The sequence below is a fragment of the Myodes glareolus genome, chromosome 7 (genome assembly GCF_982192425.1).
Source record: "Myodes glareolus chromosome 7, mMyoGla1.1, whole genome shotgun sequence".
In the NCBI taxonomy this organism is placed as follows: Eukaryota; Metazoa; Chordata; class Mammalia; order Rodentia; family Cricetidae; genus Myodes; species Myodes glareolus.
The window spans coordinates 2397796-2415537 of NC_142032.1; the positions used below are offsets into that span (position 1 = coordinate 2397796).

The following is a 17742-nucleotide window of genomic DNA, read 5'->3' on the forward strand; positions in this document are numbered from 1 at the left end:
CTGGACTCTGAGTACAAAGCTGCCCTTTGAATGGGCTGCCTCAGGGCTGCTGGAGGTGCAGGCATGGAAAAAAAAAATCCAACTGAGGTTCCAGGAAGAGGGGCGGCAGTTTAAGATGGCTGTCAGCATCGAGGTGTGTTAAGGAGTCGCTTGGGGAGAAAGCTTGGCTTTTTTGGAGTGTGTGTGTGGGAGACTTTAGGGGGAAACTTTTCTCCTCCCCCTTCTCTCCCCACCCAGAGGCAATTGCTTTCTTCAGTGACAAGAACTGAGGGGGTACCCTCCCCCCATTCAGCTCTATATGGAGAGCCTGGAGGAAACCCCCTTTAGCCAGTATGTGAGCAGGAAGGTCAAAGGCAAAGAGAAAGTTAATAATGCCTGCTAATGGTGCTAACAATTCAGGATGAATCTTGTCAAAAGTTTTTCTGGAAGTGTGGGTCTTTGATTGTGTTTCCCGAAAGCAAGACCAATCATTTCCGTTTATTCACTGGCTAAACCCCTACTTGATTGGGGACAAGGACAGAAACCATCCATTACGATCTGATATATTATCCAAACAATTTAGTGTATTCATGAGGTAACTGAAACGTGGGGGCTGCGAAATTACCCGTAATCAATTGCAACAGTGAGTGTGCGTCCCCCCGGGTGTCGGACAACCACAACTCGGCCGTCTCAGTAACAGGCGGAGCCGCCGCGTTTCGGAGTTGCGCTGTTCGCTACCTGATCGCCAGCCTGGGGACATTGGACGTGCTCAGAGGACGCGGGCGCTGACGAGGCGGCCTCGCCACTGCTCCACCGGGATCCTGGACCAGACCGGCCGCCTCTCTGCGAGCGCGCCACTCTCCTGTCGCCGCTGACCCTCCGCGGCCGCCGAAGCCACCCCGCGGGGACATTCATTCTCGTGGGCGAAGGAGCTTAGAGGCTGCGTTGTAGGGGTTTTGTCCCCTTCTGCCTCTTTTTTTCCCTCCCCCTCCCCCCTTTTCTTCTTTTCTGTGTTGTTTTGCCTATGTTCGGGAAACCAGACAAAATGGACGTCCGGTGCCACTCGGACACGGAGGCCGCCAGGGTCTCGAAGACCGCGCACAAGGAGAGCCGGGAGATCAAGGGCGCCGAGGGGAGCCTTCCGGCCGCCTTCCTCAAGGAGCCGCAGGGCGCCTTTTCGGCGTCTGGCGCTTCGGAAGATTGTAACAAAAGTAAATCCAATTCCTCCGCAGACCCGGATTACTGTCGCCGGATCCTAGTCCGAGGTAGGGATGGGCAGGGCTTTGGGGCGCGTTCTTTTGGGGTGATTCCCTGGCCGCAGCTGCGCGCCGCCGCCCAGGGCTGGCGAGGACTTGGGAGAAAGTTGTTGCTGGTCTTCTTTCTCCGGTCTGGCGGGCCGCAGGGGACCCGAGCCTGGGGCTACCCTGAACGCGCTCTCCTGGGGCCTCGGTCCTAGCAGCCCTGAGGGGCCCCGCGAGCCCAGCTACGGAGAGGAACCCAGGCGTTGTGAGGAGTGGGCAAGCCACCAAGCTGGGCTTCGGACCCCGGTCCTCAGGGGGACGTGAACGCGTCCTCTGGGATAAGGACCTACCCGGGTAGGCGGCCTCCGGGCTTCTGAGTCCTGGAAGGCAGAGCGCACCCAAAAGAACCCTGAGCGTAGAAGCCACAGCCTTCGGCCGCAGGATAGCGCCCGGTCAGTTGGCAGACTGGGCTGAGGGCCCTGGCGCTGAGCTCCCGGCCTGGCCGCAGCCGCCTAGAAAACCCGCCGAGCTGGGTCGCGGGGCTGCGGATGCCGCCTGCCTTCTTGCGGGATTCGGCCTCGCTCAAGGAGCGGCGTGCGCTCCTCCCGGGCATTAGGTGCACCGAGGCCGGCTTCAGCCAGCGCCGCCCCCGCCAGCAGACAGCCCAGCAGATAGCCAGGCCCTGCAAACGGGTTTTCGGACCCTCCTCCTGCTGTCGCCAGGGTAGGAGCGGGCCAGAGACCCTGGGTGGGGGTGGGGACCGCAGAAGTGCAGGCTGCTCGCAGTCTGGGGCCATGCTGGGGTTGGGGTGATCAGTTACGGCCCCCTCTGAGCTACTGGGGACTCGGATCACTCAGCAGAGGCCCCCTAGGCCAGAAGGAACATCCACCTATTTAGAATTCAGTTTTTCCCTCCTTCAGTGTCTGGGGTCTTCTGCCAAGACAAAGTCTGATTACTCTTCCATTTAATGCTATGAAGTTAGCACCTTTGGCCTCCATACACCCACAGGGTCTCGGCTTCACGGCTGCGGTCACCCCTACACCCGCCGCATCCTGCTGGAGACTTGTCCCTAGCTTGCTTGGGGCAAAGAGGAGGAGAAAACTGGAGGGTTCTGGTGGCTGACATGTACCCTTCCCTAGATGCCAAGGGGTCTATCCGAGAAATCATCCTGCCCAAGGGCTTGGATCTGGACCGGCCCAAGAGGACACGCACGTCCTTCACGGCGGAACAGCTCTACCGGCTGGAGATGGAGTTCCAGCGTTGCCAATATGTGGTGGGCCGGGAGAGAACCGAGCTGGCTCGGCAGCTCAATCTTTCCGAGACCCAGGTACCGAGCTGCCGGGATGCTCACAGCATCAGGCTTCCTCTTCCCAGCACCCTAGCCTGCCTTTCCTCACTGTTTACCTTGCTTCGGACCGAACCTCCCAGAGACGTGGAGGAGTTGGGGTGGACAGGATGAGTCTGAGACTTTGTCATCTCTCTTAAACTGTCACTTCCTTTCTCATCCGCAAGTCCTCCATGGTCTAATTTCCGCACACCTTGACTTGGCCCAGGGGACCCCATATTCCGTCCTTTTGGAATTCTTACTGGCTCTCAGACCTTAGAATTTTTGGATGAATTCTGATTTATCAAAAGCTGATCGTGCACCCCCCCTCTCCCGCGCGCCACTGTTTGAATGTATACCATCTTGGTTATATTCCCAGAAACATCCCGTTTGGGGACTTTTACGTTTACCCAATACCCAGATCCATTCTGCGGGAAGAAGGATTAGAAAGCGGTGCCAAGTCTCTAAGACCCGCCTGTGCAAATATGGCAGCCCCTACTCCTTTAAAAAGGCAGCCCTGAGCACCACTCTGGGATCCTCAGAGGCACTGTCCTCTATGACGGTGACAGAGTGTAGGATGGTCAGTAGGTCTGCTGACTTGGGTGCCAGCACTGCACATTGCTAAGATTCTCTCCTTGCCTTAAAGTCCCTGCTGCTCTGGAACTCACCATGAGAGTCAGGAGTTTTACAGAAGCACGCAGGACAAGGCTGAGAGGGTTTTCCCTGTGTGAGCCGTTTGGGGGTTGACCAGAGTGTGCGAACAGCTCCTCAGCTCTCTCTCTGGTCTCTTTTCCTATGCCCAGCCCTGAAGCAGGTGGAGAGCATTTTAGGCCTAAAATCCGGGTTGAATACTGAGAAGCGAAGACAGAATAGGTGGGGAAAAATCTGAATTTGAGACGGCATAGTAACGTGTCTTACTGTCTGTGTTAACCCTCTTTAGCTTGCAAAATCTAAATAGGATGTTTATCTATTTTTCCAATATAGCCACTGCCCTCTATTCTAGGTCAGAAGAGATAGAAGGGGAACCGGGCATTGGCATGTATTTAGTCTACATCGGGCTCCAAGGACTCCATGACTCCAAAGTCCTCAATGGAGTGCAGAGGAAGTGATAGTTAAGAGGATCATTAAGGTGGAGAAAGCTTGGCCTATGGAGTCCACCCGGCTTCCACCCACCTTCTCTGTCTGAGGCTGGTTGGTGGTCAGTCTTTGGCCTAACAAGCAAGAAACAACCCCTGAGAGTCTCTAAAAGGCACAGATAGATTTTCTGTGGCCAAATTTGAGCTCATTGGTCTATCGACCTCGATCTAGAAAGGCTGAAAACACTGTTCCCAGCCACCTCAGTTCCTGCACAACCTGCCCAGGCCTTAGGATCTCAGGCTGTGCTGATTCACCGGTTTGTGAACACAAAACACCTCCGTGGGTATCGCAGCAGCACACTGAAATATCTGTCTTCCTTCCTTATTAGTGTCGTGGACGGAGATTTCATTACTTTGCTTTTGTAGCCCTCTCTGGCCTAGGCCTGCTGGCGTGACCCGGAAGCTTAGCCCAGTGGAATAGTGTCCCCCTCGTGGTGGCTCTTGCTCCACTAGCAGCTTTGGAGCCTTGATCCTCTACTGTGGGGTGGGGCTGCGGCTAGAAATGGGATTAGGGGAGGGTCCCAACAACCCAGGCACCCCCAATCCTCCCCCAAAAACCTGCAGCCTTTGACCCTGCTCTTTCCTGCTGCTCTCTCCCACGTTTCCTCCTGCATATCTGCGCTCAGGTGAAGGTCTGGTTCCAGAATCGGCGAACCAAGCAGAAGAAGGACCAGGGCAAGGACTCCGAGCTGCGCTCCGTGGTGTCAGAGACCGCCGCCACGTGCAGTGTGCTGCGGCTGTTGGAGCAGGGCCGCCTGCTGTCGCCGCCCGGCTTGCCTGCCCTGCTGCCGCCCTGTGCCACCAGCGCTCTCGGCTCGGCTTTGCGCGGGCCCAGCCTCCCAGCTCTGAGTGCTGGCGCTGCCGCGGGCTCGGCCGCCGCCGCCGCCGCCGCTACTGCCCCGGGCCCGGCAGGCGCTGCGTCTCAGCACCCGTCAGCCGTGGGCGGCGCTCCCGGCCCAGGGCCTGCAGGCCCGGGGGGACTGCATGCGGGAGCCCCCGCTGCCAGCCACGGTCTCTTCAGCCTGCCGGTGCCGTCGCTTCTAGGTTCTGTTGCCAGCCGCCTGTCCTCCGCCCCATTGACGATGGCTGGTTCGCTAGCTGGGAATTTGCAAGAACTTTCAGCCCGGTACCTGAGCTCCTCGGCCTTCGAGCCTTACTCCCGGACCAACAATAAAGAAGGGGCCGAGAAAAAAGCGCTGGACTGATTTTAAGTGTTACCCTGTATTTATATTTATAACATCTATTGTGGTGGTATTTATGGACTCACGAGCGCATTAGGCGCCCAGTGCTCCTGCGCTGGCCTTCCTGGCCCCCACTAGGCCTCTGACTGCTCACCCCGCTTCCCCTCCCCACAGGCTACTGATTTCATCTCAACTGAGCTGGTTTTGTTCTCTCTACTTTTCCTTCCTTCCTTCCTCCAACCCCAGCTTCCTTCTGAAACCAGGAATGATCCAAAGAATTGGGGAGAAATACCCGAATTAGCAACCTGGTTCCCCCAGTCTTTCCAGCCAGGGAAGGAACAGGCTGAGCCTAAGTCAGCGCCCCCTCACCCCCACTCCCCCCCCCCCCCGGATAAGGGACGCTGCGCTCTGCTCCTATGAGTTTTTGCAAGAGGAAGTATGTTCGCAGGCCGCCAGGGACTGAGAACGCTTCTTGGTTTTTTAGACACCCCCACCCCTCAAAGGACCTATCCCCTCTTGTCAGAGAAACCAAGGCTTTTGGGAGTTCCTGGCCCCGGTTTTTAGACCTCAGGATAATTGGTGCAAACTCCTGTCCGAAGAGTTGATGAGTTTTCTTCCCTTTAGGGAAGCTCTAATCGCTATCTCCTCGACCCCAAGAAACGATAAATCAAATGTCTTGCTAGGCATAGGTGGTAATAAATTTGATCTAACAGCAATAAAACAAGAGTAATTGTTACATGAAACCAGATGAAGTGTTACCTATTTTTAAACACTCATAATAAATAGTTGAGTTTGCAAAGTATGAGAAACTCGGGCTAGAGACCGCACCACGGGGCAGCGCAAAATTAAAATCCAGAGTGCTGTGACTATAGCTAGGAACTTAAAGAGGAAAGGTCACTGATGCCTAGAAGATTCAAAGAAAGATTCAGAATCTTCTTTTCCGGGGGTGGGGGGTGCTGTTCAGAGCCCTGACCCACAGCTTCCTGTTCCTCCCATGAGAGCGCGGAGCCTGGTGGCAGTCTCCCAGACAGAAATTACAGCAGAAGGGCTGGGGTCGGAAGTAAATCAACACCCCAACACCTGCTGCTTCGGCTTCTGAACTCCATCTACAAAGGCTTTTCATGGTGTAGGAAGCTCCAGAATTTCCGAACCCTTGCCTTCCGAAGGACAGGTTGGGGTGTCCGGTGGTGTGGCCTTTACCGGTTCTAGTTCCTAGCTGACAGTGGTTCCCTGCATGGCACACCAGACACCTCTTCCTCCTCAACCCCAGGGTGTCAGTCATCCAGAGTGAGAACCCTTACCACCACCACGTGGGCGCAGCCTCAGCCCTAACCGCAACCCCAGCCCCCAGAGCCACCTCCACTGCATTTTAACCAAAACCACAGGCCCAGAGCGCGAGGTGCCTCAGTGTCTAGAATGTATTCACCCGTCTGAAACAAGCGCAAAACGTTAAAGGAAAATTAGTAACTTTATTGTAAATTATTTACTTGCCAAGATTTTTTCCCTTTTCTTTTTTCCATTTCTTTTTTTGTTTCACTTTTTTTCTTTTTGTTCTTCCTCTCTCTCTTTTTCTCTCTCTCGCTCTTAGGTAAATAGTGAAGAAAATAACGAACGATTCAAACGCGGGTAGGTGTCACTGAATCCTGGCTACTAACTGTGTTCTGGATGTCTTGGCTCTTTGGATGTTTTTGTATTTATGTGGTGAGAGTGAAAAATATATATCTATGATGATAAAGTGTATTTTGTCCTATATTTGAAAATTTTAAAACACACACACACACACACACACACATGCACACACGCACAGAAAAAGAGAAGGTTCAGCCAGCAAATGATGAGTCTCAGGGCTAGGATGCGAGTCCCGGAAGAGCAGGGAGGGCCGGCACACCACAGACACTCCGGCGAGTGAACTTTGAGGAGCAGGGGTGGGGGTGGGGCGGCATTTTGTCCCTGAGTGACCTGCCTCTGGTCCTGAGTCTTTTTTGATCTTGCCTTCTTTGTCCGAAATATAGGTTTCTCAGTGCTGTTCTTTCTGTCCTGCACAAGTTTCTGTCTAATGCTCTCCGTGTTTCTAGAGTTTTCCAGCTGCTTTAACATTGGGATTTTATACAAATCTGCTGTTCTGGACAAGCAAGATTTTAATTAATTTCTCTTGACTTAGAAATCTCTTGGTCCTTAAACAGAAACCTTGAAAGCGAAAGAACACGAACTAGATATTAATCCGTGGGTGTGTGGGGGCGAGGGACTCTTCAGGAGACTATGGCCCAGGATGGAGGCCTTGCGTCTGGACTTGGGGATGGTGGGAGTGGTCCTGGAAGATGCTGGCAGTGGACATGACCGCCTCAAAAACTCAAGCAGTGGACGTAACGGAGGGTCCACAGGGTGGCATCCCCACACGTCGGAGTTACTAGTGCAGAGATCGCAGTTTCCTGTCGATAGTTGCAGAGCAGCCCCTGAACCCCAATTCATATGCTATGGTTGCATTCCCCAAGGGAAGAATCCAAGACAGGAAGGGGTGTCAGTGAGTACAGCAGATCCTTGAAATGCTGAGGAGGGACCGGGTGTGTGTGTGTGTGGGGGGGTCTCGGGCTCTGGGTTCTGCTGACGTCAGAGCAGCAGCCCACACACAGTTCACTTTTTTGCTTTTCAAAGTCGGTCTCACACCCTCAGTTCTGTGTTCTCTCTCTCTCTCTCTCTCTCTCTCTCTCTCTCTCTCTCTCTCCCCTCCCTCCCTTCCTCTCTCCCTCTCTCTCCCTCCCTTCCTCTCCTCCTCCCTCTCTCCTCTCTTCCTTTCTATTCCCCTCCCTCTCCCCCTCTCTCCTATATCCCACCTCTCCTTTACCCTGGCTGCCCCAAAGCCAAGGCTGTAGGTGGCTCTGTCTTCTCTGTCAAAGCTGGTGGTTGGGGACCTCCTGGGATAAGAAAAGGAGGGAGAAGGTGACACAATCTTATGGAACAAAAGAAAACACAAAATCCCAGCTTTTGGTCCCCAACAAGCTTAGTCCCACTGCAGCAGAGGCCAGGAAGGTTTCTTCCCAGCTCCCCCGACTTCCCACTTTGCTTTCTTCACCCCAGAAGGGAAAGTACCCTCACCCATGCCTCTCCAGGTCACCTCCCTTCCCTCTTTGGCTCTGAGTGAAGCAACTAAGCTTGGTGCCTGCCACTTAGGGAGCACAGTTATTCTTAAGGGGCCTCTTCTCCCATGAAAATGAATCACAATTTTAATTAAAAAAACGTTTGCAGACAATCCATTTAATTTTAGTGGCTGTCTTGTCTTCCCTCCTTCTGCAAGGACCTCAAGCAAGCTGCCTTACTTTCTGGAGGCCTCTGGAACTGGAGACTCATAGGCCAGGGAAGAGGCAGGTGGCTTTGGTGACAACAGCTGGCTCCACTTGGGAGAAGGTGGGAGGGCTCCTGGGAGGATAGGAACAGCTGGGGTGGGGGCTGTTAAGAGGACTGTCATTCTCAGGCCCACACAAAGTGTTGTCATCGATGGTGGTAGAATAGAAAGGAAAGAAAGCCTTGCCAACCCCCTGTGGCTTTGCTGGTCAGGTCTGGTAAGTCTCTTAGGAAGCCCATTGCTCAGGGACTCAAATCAGCCCACTCTTTCTCGGTGGGCCTAACTCCCAGTCAGAGGTGCTGCTCCTCTCTAGGGGTGTCAGCCACTCTTTAGGGCTTACAAATGGGGATGCACAAATACACACACACTCACACACACACACACTCACACATACACGCACTCACACACACTCACACACTCACATACACACACTCACACACACTCACACACACATTCACTCACATACACACACACACACACACACTCCTGACTTGTTTTCAAGTGAAACCCCCTTTCCTTGTTTCTCTTCCGACTTGGATACATGTGGACCCTGTGTCTTTTTCCCTTCTATCTTATGGCTATGTTGTCTGCCCACTCTAAGAAGTCTTTCCAAGGTTCTCTGAAGAAATTTCCAAGGCACGTACTAACTTCCTTACATCCTGTGTCTAAGGGACTCGATTACACAGCTGGTCAGAACTTAAACCCTTGACTAGCTCAAAGTCTTCCAAGATACAACTTCAATGCCACCTGGGTCAGCCTCTCATAGCGATAATTCCTTAGCTCTTCCCCTATTTGGGGAATCAGAAGTTTAGGGGTTGTGTTTTGCGTGTGTGTGTGTGTGTGTGTGTGTGTGTGTGTGTGTGTGTGTGTGTGTTGCACATGGAGGGCAGAGAAAAATGTTGAGTCTCCTTCTCTCTCAGTTTTCACCTACCTCTTAAGACAGAATCTTTCACTGTACCTGGACTCAACCCATTAGAAGGCGAGGGTGCCCCAGAGATCCTCTTGTCTCTGTCCCAGAAGTGCCAGGCTCACAGGTGCTCGCCACCACCCTAAGGTTTTTACATGGGTGCTGGGGATTCAAACTGAGGTCCTTATGTTTGTGTCGCCAGCACTTTGCCTCTGAGCCATCTCCCTAGCCCCAGGTTGTGTATTTTAAACAAGTTTCCATAAAGGTTCTTACAGGCACTAATCTGAGAGGCACTGCATTAACTGACAGCCTACCCACTACAACACTCTCCAACATGTGACCCAGGGTCTCGGAGCTGGTGGAAATGCAATGAATATTTGGTAAACAAATTAATCCCCCCTTTCTGTCCCAGTGTAGGGTTTCTTGGACTATACGTCATAAATTAATGCCATTTTAATACAGGGAAATCCTTACATTTCACAGCGTGTCAGGTTGTTGGATCAGAGAGGAAAGAGGAATCTTGTCTGGGTTCTAAGCTCTCTGTGAAGGTCTTTTGTAAGCTCAGTTTGGACCACCTTGCTGAACACATCCCTGCTGTCTTTCAGGCCTGGTGATCAAGAAAAAACAGGACAGGAGCCCATTAGGTCTGCCGAACTCATGTCTTTGTTGGGGAGACACTAGAGTGGTGGGGCACCACCAGAGCAGAAACCCCAATGAGGCACATTGGCTTATATCCCCTTTCTGATGTGGAATCCCCTGGGAGGTTATCATGCATGCACAGCAAAGCCCCTAGCACTGAGTTCCATTCCAGCCGTTCCCCTTACCCAGAACACAGAAACTATTGTGCTGACCGGAGCAGTATTTACCCATTCTTGGGGGGAAATCACATCATACACACACACACACACACACACACACACGCCATTTTAATATAAAAAGGGTTTTCTTCCTATCAAATGGCATATGAAAAATTTTCACTGAAAACATTTGTCATGCATGTAAAAATGTAGACGGCAACAACACGAATGCAGACACATGTTCCTCAGTATCTCATAGGACTGAGGACTCTGGCTTGATAAACAGAGGGAAAACTGTCTGTGTTAGTGGTTGTTATTTGTGACTCTGGAGTCAGATGGCTTGGGTTCAAACCTCAGGTCTACCACTGAATAGTTGGAGTTTGGATGGAGCACTAAGCCCATGTCTCTGTGCCAAAATGAAGACATTAATGGTCCTTACCGCTCAGCGCTGTCCTGGGTGATTAAGACACGGAAAGCATACAGTAAAAGCTTTGTGCAAAGTCTACACTTCAGTGCTGGAGGCTCAGCAGTTAAAACCCTGTTCTGTTCTTGCACAGGACCTGGGTTCAGTTCCTGGGTTCACTTACCCTTTGGCTAGCAACTGTCTGTAAGCCCAGGTCCAGGGATCCAATGCCTTCTTTTAGCCTTCATGGGCTCCAAGCATGTACATGGTGTACACACATAGTCAGGCGAAACACCCATACACATAAAATAAAAGTAAATGAGTCTTAAAAATATAAAACAAAAGAGTGAATAGCTTATACTCAAGTTATAGTTATTTGTTATAAAACTATGTCAGAGGGACTCCCTCTTAGCCTCAGTTTACCTACCTGTAGAATGAATGGGTGCTTGGAGCATAGCTGCCCACTCATAAGGGATTCCTTTCCTGCTTTTAGACTGAATACCACACGCATTAGTGAATACATTCTTTTTTGTTTTCTCCAAATGATGGATAATCGTTGCAGCATCTTGACAGACAGACCTCAGCTGCTGACCCTTAACTGCCCATCCTATGGATACCGATTGCCTCCAGGAAGAGAGCTTCTTGCCAAGTCAGGCCCCATTCCTGAGGTGTCACCAATGACTGTAGACACAGGGTAACACATGGATTTTACACCTCAACTCTCAATAGTTTCCTTCAAACATTGATGTGTTGCATGAGGTTTCTTCCAGCCAATCCTGCTTTCTTTCTCCCCCCCCCCCCCCATAGCGTTGAGCTGGAATAGAAGCCTATGTGTGTTCATCTCTTAGCTTCCTGGGGAAGTCAACTTGAGAATCCATATAGGAAAGAGCATGTAAGAGGTAGCAGTGAGGAAGCCTGAGGGCTTAGAGTGTGAGATGCTGGAAGCAAATAGCAGACAGGAAACCAGGGGAGCGACTTTTAGAATTTACCATGAAGGTGGATGAGGAAGTCACTGGGAAGTGCTCCCCAGGAGATGATGGAAGCGAGTCTCACCTTTCAGATATCTTCTGGGAAGTTGGGGAAGTTGGGGGAGAAGTCCAAGGGAGGTTGTATGGAAACAGAAGGGCTTGAATTCTGAGACAAAGGCCCATTAGTGAGTTCACTCTCGGTTGAGGAAGTGCCTCTGCCGCTGTTGCCGCTGGTGATGGTCGGCTGGTCCAGAGGCAGCAGAGAGATGGATTCAAGGCATTTTGCCATGAAAAGAATCCATATTTTCATATCAGGCTGGAGGTACCTGGTGGTGGTGGTATCGATTGCTTTCAAGACTGGGTCCAAATGGGGCTTTGAAACCATTTCCCTGGCCCCAAAATAGGAAGTACTTGTGGAGCCTGAAGCTAAGAAGGAACTGGGTTGGATGTGGAAAAAGGCAACTGGTCTTTTTAACTTGTCAACTCCTATGCTCTGTTAGGATACTATCTTGAATTTAGCTCCTATTATAACCCCTTCCTTCTTTTTCAGGTGGCCTTTTTCTAGAACTCCTTTTTTTTTAGGGTTGAACTTCAACTTCAGGACTGACTTTTCCCATTTCCCACTTCCTCCCTCCCTTCTGCTCTCCCTCCCTTCCTCCCTCCCTTCCTCCCTCCCTCCTTCCCTTCCTCCCTTCCTTCTTCCCCCCTCCATCTCTTCCTTCCCTCCCTCCTTTCTCCTCTTCCTCTTCCTGCCCTGTCCAATGTCTCATATAGCCCAGACTGACCTCAGACTCACTATGTAGCTAAAGATGACTGAACGTCTGATCTCCCTGCCTTTATCTGGGTGCTGGGATTACAGGTGTGCCCCTGCCCCCACTTTATGCAGTGCTGGGGATGGAACCCAGGCCTTTGTCCTTGTAAGCAAGTACTTTTCATTTCTCTATTTCTTTCTTATCATGTGATGTTTTAAATGAATTATTGTGTATAACGCACTTAAGACTTTACGAATCTAGCTGACTTTATGTACTACTGCATCTAGTACATTTTCCATTGTGTGCCATGTAGTGTCTTCACTTCATTTTTTGAGCCAGGGTCTCTTACTGAACTTGGAGATCCCTGGTTTGTCTAGATTGCCTGGCCAGTGAGCCTTAGGGATTCTTCAGTGTCCCTAAGGACACTTCCTTGTCCTTGGCGTACAGACATGTGCTGTAACACCCAATTTACTCTTCCAATCATCTCTCCAGCCCACGATTTTGGCTACTACATTGTTACTAAGAGTTGGGGTTTTTTTTTTGTCTTTTTCTAAATTTTAATTTAATTTATTATGGACTAGTGTTTTTTTCTGCATATATGTCTGGGTTCCACGTGTGTGCTTTGTGCCCACAGAGGTAAAAAGAGGATATCAGATCCCATATAACTAGTTAAAGATGGTTGTGAACCACCATGTCAATGCTGGGAATCAACCCCAGAACCTCTAGAAGAGTAGCCAATGCTCTAAACCACTGAGTCATACAGCTTAGTATGATATCCAGTAGTCTATGTGGCTGTTAAAATTAAATGTCCATTTTAAAGCCAATTCCAGAGTTGTATTGAACACAGCTCAAGTGCTTCTGACCAGATACAGCTACCACACTAGAGAGCATAGCTATAGGGCTTGCCTATCATCCCAGAAAGTCTCTATTGGATAATGTTCCTCTAAATGCTTTCTAAACATTAATAAACTATTTTGTTCTTGTTCCAATATCTTGTTCTTTGTATCTCTAAAGATATTAACGATAACTTCTTTAATGTTCCTTCTAAGCTCTTTTATTCTGTTGGATCCTTCACATAGATTAGGCCACACACAACCAAAGCCAGGTTTTCTGTGCCTAGGTGGGTTTGGTGGCTACTGAGCTTCAATGCATAGTGATCTGGCAGGGATGTTCGTACAACAGTGAAGTCATGCATCAGTCTTCTCTCTCATGCTAGATTCTTCCAAACAGAATTGTGTGTCTCCTGACTGGAGGGTATGGTGTGGTAAGGGTGGTTGGGAATCTTACTAAATGGGTAGATGTAGATCTTTAATCTATTCTTCTTTTTGTCTTCCGATTTGGAGTCCTTCTGGTTTATTATATCCAGAAAAAGACAGCTAGTCCTTTGCTGATATCTCAGGAAGATCAGCTACTCAGAGGCCTGATCAAATCAGGAGTCCAGTAACTTCTTTTGTTTTGTTTTGGGGTTTTTCGAGATACGGTTTCTCTGTGTAGTCTTGGCTGTCGTGGAATTCATCCTGTAAACCGGGCTGAACTCAAACTCAGAGATCACCTCCCTGAGTCCTGCGCTACTGTACCCAACCCATGTCTTTAATCTCCTGTTAATTTTTTTCTGTTGCTGTTGAGTTAGTCTTTTGTTTGTTTGATTTGAGACAGGATCTCAGTGTATATACAGTGTTGGCTGGCCTGGCACAGTGTAGACCAGGCTGACTTCACTCATAGATATTACCCCCCCTTGCTGCCTCTGAAATGCTGAAATTAAAGGCATATACCACTGTGCCTGGCTTATTTACTTGTTTATACAAGCGTCTTAGCCAGGGTTCCTCTTGCTGTGATGAAACACCATGACAAGAAAGCAAGTTGGGGGAGGAAAGGGTTTCTTTGGCTTACACTTATTTTTAATTAAATTTTTGTGTATGGGTGTGTCTATCTGCATGTATGACTTTATGCCAGAAGAGGGCATCAGATCCCACTATAGATGGTTGTGAGCCATCATATGGTGCTTGGAGTAGAACTCAGGACCTCTAGGAGAGCAGTCAGAGCTCTAACCACTGAGCACCCTTGGCCCACACTTCTGCATCACTGTTCATCATCGAAGGAAGCTGAGACAGGAACAATAGGAACAGGGTAGGAATCTGGAGGCAGGAGATGAGGCAGAGGCCATGGAAGGGAGCTGCTTACTGGCTTGCTCTCCATGACTTGCTCAGCCTGCTTCTTTCTTTATAGAACCCAGGACCACCAGCCCAGGGACAGCACCACCCACAATGGTCTGGGTCTTCTCCCCTCCACCCCTAATTGAGAAAATGCCCTACAGCTGAATCTCCTGGAGGCATTTTCTTATTTGAGGCTCCCTCCTCTCTGATAACTCTAGCTTGTGTCAAGTTGACATAAAGCCATTCAGCACAAAATGAAACCTTGCTGGACTTGTTAATTATCACATTTATTTTGTGGATTGGAAGGTTTTTTTTTCTTTTCTTAGTTTTCCAAGATTAATCAAGGTACCTTGTTGTAATAGGCTGTTTGTTTGTTCCCGGCTGCTCAGACCCAAAATAATCACACAGAAACTATATTAATAGAATCACTCCTTGGTTTATTAGCTCTAGATTCTATTAGCTAACTTTTACGTATCAAATCAACCCATTTCTATTAATCTGTATATTGCCATGAAGCTGTGGTTTACCCGGTAAAGTTCCAGCGTCTGTCGCTGGCAGGGCTACGTGGCTTCTCCTGACTCCACCTTCCTTCTCCCAGCATTCAGTTTAGTTTTCCCCACCTATCTCTACTCTGCCTATCAGGTCAAGCCAGTTTCTTTATTCATTAACCAATAAAAGCAACACATAGACAGAAGGACCTCCCACATCAGTACCTTATGAAAAATATTGACCCTTGTGGGGACTTGCTGAAAACGCAGTGAGCTTTCACTCTTGATAACTGCCCATTCTTCTAGTTGTGTGGTGAAAACTGCCTTGCCTCCAGGGCCATGGGAACCTGTGCTTACCATACCTGCTTCTGCTAACGAGCCCATCTCTGTGATTGGAAGAACAACAGAGGGCAACTCCACTCAGAATGAGAAACGTCCTGAATGTGGGTGATAACAGGCTCCTAGCACATCCTCTGTGTCTCTGGGCAGAGGTCACTTACCAGCCGTTCCATTATTCCCCTGCTCCTTGAGGCCGGCCTGTACAGCCCATCTGGGTATGCAGCCACACCGACCACAGCGACAGTTTCCAGCTCTGGATTGTCATTCCTCTACTGTCTGAAAGCTTTGAGTGGTTCCCTTTTAACCAGACAACACATTCAGCTTCCTTCTGTGGTTGGCAAAACCATTCATCATGGAGCTTTGCCCATTGCTCTTTGTTCCCACACACGAGTGCATTATGGCTTGGTCTTCGCAGTTTTACACATTCAGATCGCCTGACCTTGTGTCAGGAAGCTTGAACTACTACCCGCTCCTCACAGTCCTCACCCACACTAATGACTTCTGGACCTCCTTCAGGGCTTAGCACATCTGTTGAGACACATTCTCAGATCTTCCAGGTCAGAAGCTGACAAGGTTGTGTTCTCACAGAAGACAGGGCTCTTCCTCTTGCCTTTATGCGATGATTGCTTCCTTGTCTGCTTCTGTAGTACCCTGCAGGAGCTATAACAGAAGGAATTGCATCTACTCACCCACGTTCACCCTTAAGAAAGTACTTGGTTAACAGTCGGTTTTAATAAGCATATGTTTACCCCATGCATATGGTGTGCCTGGTAACTTTCTATAACTACAGCTCCAGGGGAATCTGATGCCCCCTACTGACCCCTGAAGGCACCGGCATACATGTGCACATACATGCAAACGTGTCCAGAGACATAACTAAAAATAAAATCTTTTTTAAAAATTTAGGGAACAGAAAGACGACTCAGAAATTGAGAAAACTGGATGCTCTTCCAGGGGACCCAGGCTCAGTTCTCAGCACCCACACAGCGGCTCAAAATGGCCCATGACTTAAGTTCCAGGGGGTAGTCTAATACCTTCTTCTGGCTTTGTCAGGCACTGAACACATGTGGTGCACAGACATACCTGCAGGCAAAACACCCATGCACATAAAATGCTTTCAAGTCTCTTCCCTGGCAGGATACTTGAAGCAGCCACCTGTCCTAGGAATCAAAAAGTAAACTCTCAGCTACTGCTCCAGGGTTACGCCTACCTGCACCCCGCCAGGATGATCACAGACTAGCCCTCTAAAACTGTAAGCAAGCCCCCAATTAGATGCTGTCTTTTATAAGCATTACCTTGGTCATGGTGTCTCTTCACAGCAACAGAACAGTGACCAGGACACCAAGGATAGTGCCACCTACCTGTGAGCCCAGCACAGGGGCGGTGGTGGCAAACACACTAGTGAGTCATCTCTGGCTACACCCTGAGTTCAATGCTGTCCTGGGACATATAAAATCCTGTTTCCAAAAATATGCCTATAAAATATGATCTGCTATATTACATATAATTTGGAAATCTATATGTTCTCCTTTGATCTGTATGGTGTCCCTCTAAGTCATTTCGACAGTCATGCCCACTCTACAGAGGAGGACATCAGATACACAGAAGTAAATTGATCTGTGGACAATTAGTAAGTGTTAGATTCTGAATTGAGTTCGAGCCAACTTGAGAGGTTAGACTTTTAGACATCTATGTCTAAGGCTATTGAGAGAGAGATACAAAATCACCTGATGATCTAGTCAGTACCCGACTTATATTGAGAACTGTATACAGTGAACAGCCATTTTTATTTTCCTTGAAGAAATGCTAAAAATAAAAAAAACATACATAATACTGTGAAGTGCATCACAGTTCAAATATGGGTTCCAGAAAGCTTCTTGTGACCATTGAATAGGGTGAGGGCCAGGAGAAGGAAGGCAAAGTGGTGTGGGGTCCGGCCATAGTCGCTCTAAGTGGAACACGTGGCCCCATCACCAAGAAGAATTGTCTGGCAGGTCCAAGAGTCAATAGAGGATTTTATGAGACACGTGAAGTGTGCAGATAACTGCTGCTTAGTGTAGGAAGGAAGAAAAGGAACATCCCTGAGTCCGGTGACAAGTGCCATTACTTTGTTTGCTTTAACAGACATCCGCCGGCATCTTCTTGGAACAGGTGCCACAGAATCGGCTTTTTTTTTTTTTGTTCTAGCAATACTGTAATATTGGTGTATTGGTGCTAATTTTTTATTTTTCACAAGGCTGTAAAATAACAAATGAGAGAAAGAGAGAGAAAGAGAAGAGAAGAGAAGAGAAGAGAAGAGAAGAGAAGAGAAGAGAAGAGAAGAGAGAGAAATATAGAGAGAGAGGAGATCTAAGGTTTCCTTTTAGATCTGACTAACTTCATTTTGAACCAAGAATCTTGATTTGAATTTTAGGATTGCCATGAATTTTCTAAAAATTCACAGTCAAGTTATTGAAGAAGATGGTCACTCGTAAAAGGTTCTTGGTGGAGTCTCAGAGAAATCATGACCCAAAAGGAAGGAAGGGTGTTGGTCCCAGGCTGTTAGAACCTGAGATGTCGAAGGTTCACAGTCCTCCCTTCAAATTTAGGCAAACTAGAGGGAAAGCAGCTGTTCCAGGACCCAGGCGGGGGCAGCGCTGGAGATCTCTTCTAACGATGAGAAGCTAAGATAACACTCACTGGAAAACGGTTCCTGGTGTCAGACGCCACCAGTGTCTCGCTGCTTCCCAACCAC

The 17742-nt window shown here is 49.3% G+C and overlaps 1 protein-coding gene across 1 annotated transcript; it reads left to right on the plus strand.

Moving 5' to 3' along the window:
* The first annotated feature begins 891 nt into the window (after window positions 1-891).
* On the plus strand, window positions 892-5143 carry Vax1 (ventral anterior homeobox 1). Its single transcript, XM_048424013.2, has 3 exons — window positions 892-1244; window positions 2360-2547; window positions 4307-5143. The coding sequence occupies exons 1-3, from the start codon at window positions 1004-1006 to the stop codon at window positions 4883-4885; spliced, it is 1008 nt and encodes a 335-aa protein (XP_048279970.2). The 5' UTR covers window positions 892-1003; the 3' UTR covers window positions 4886-5143.
* Window positions 5144-17742: the final 12599 nt, after the last annotated feature.

Bases quoted from the DNA above. Each gene is read 5' to 3' on its own strand.
- Vax1 (XM_048424013.2), top strand. From the start codon at position 1,004: ATGTTCGGGAAACCAGACAAAATGGACGTCCGGTGCCACTCGGACACG. The intron at 1,245-2,359 runs GTAGGGATGGGC...ACCCTTCCCTAG, and splicing joins TCGCCGGATCCTAGTCCGAG to ATGCCAAGGGGTCTATCCGA. The intron at 2,548-4,306 runs GTACCGAGCTGC...ATCTGCGCTCAG, and splicing joins TCAATCTTTCCGAGACCCAG to GTGAAGGTCTGGTTCCAGAA.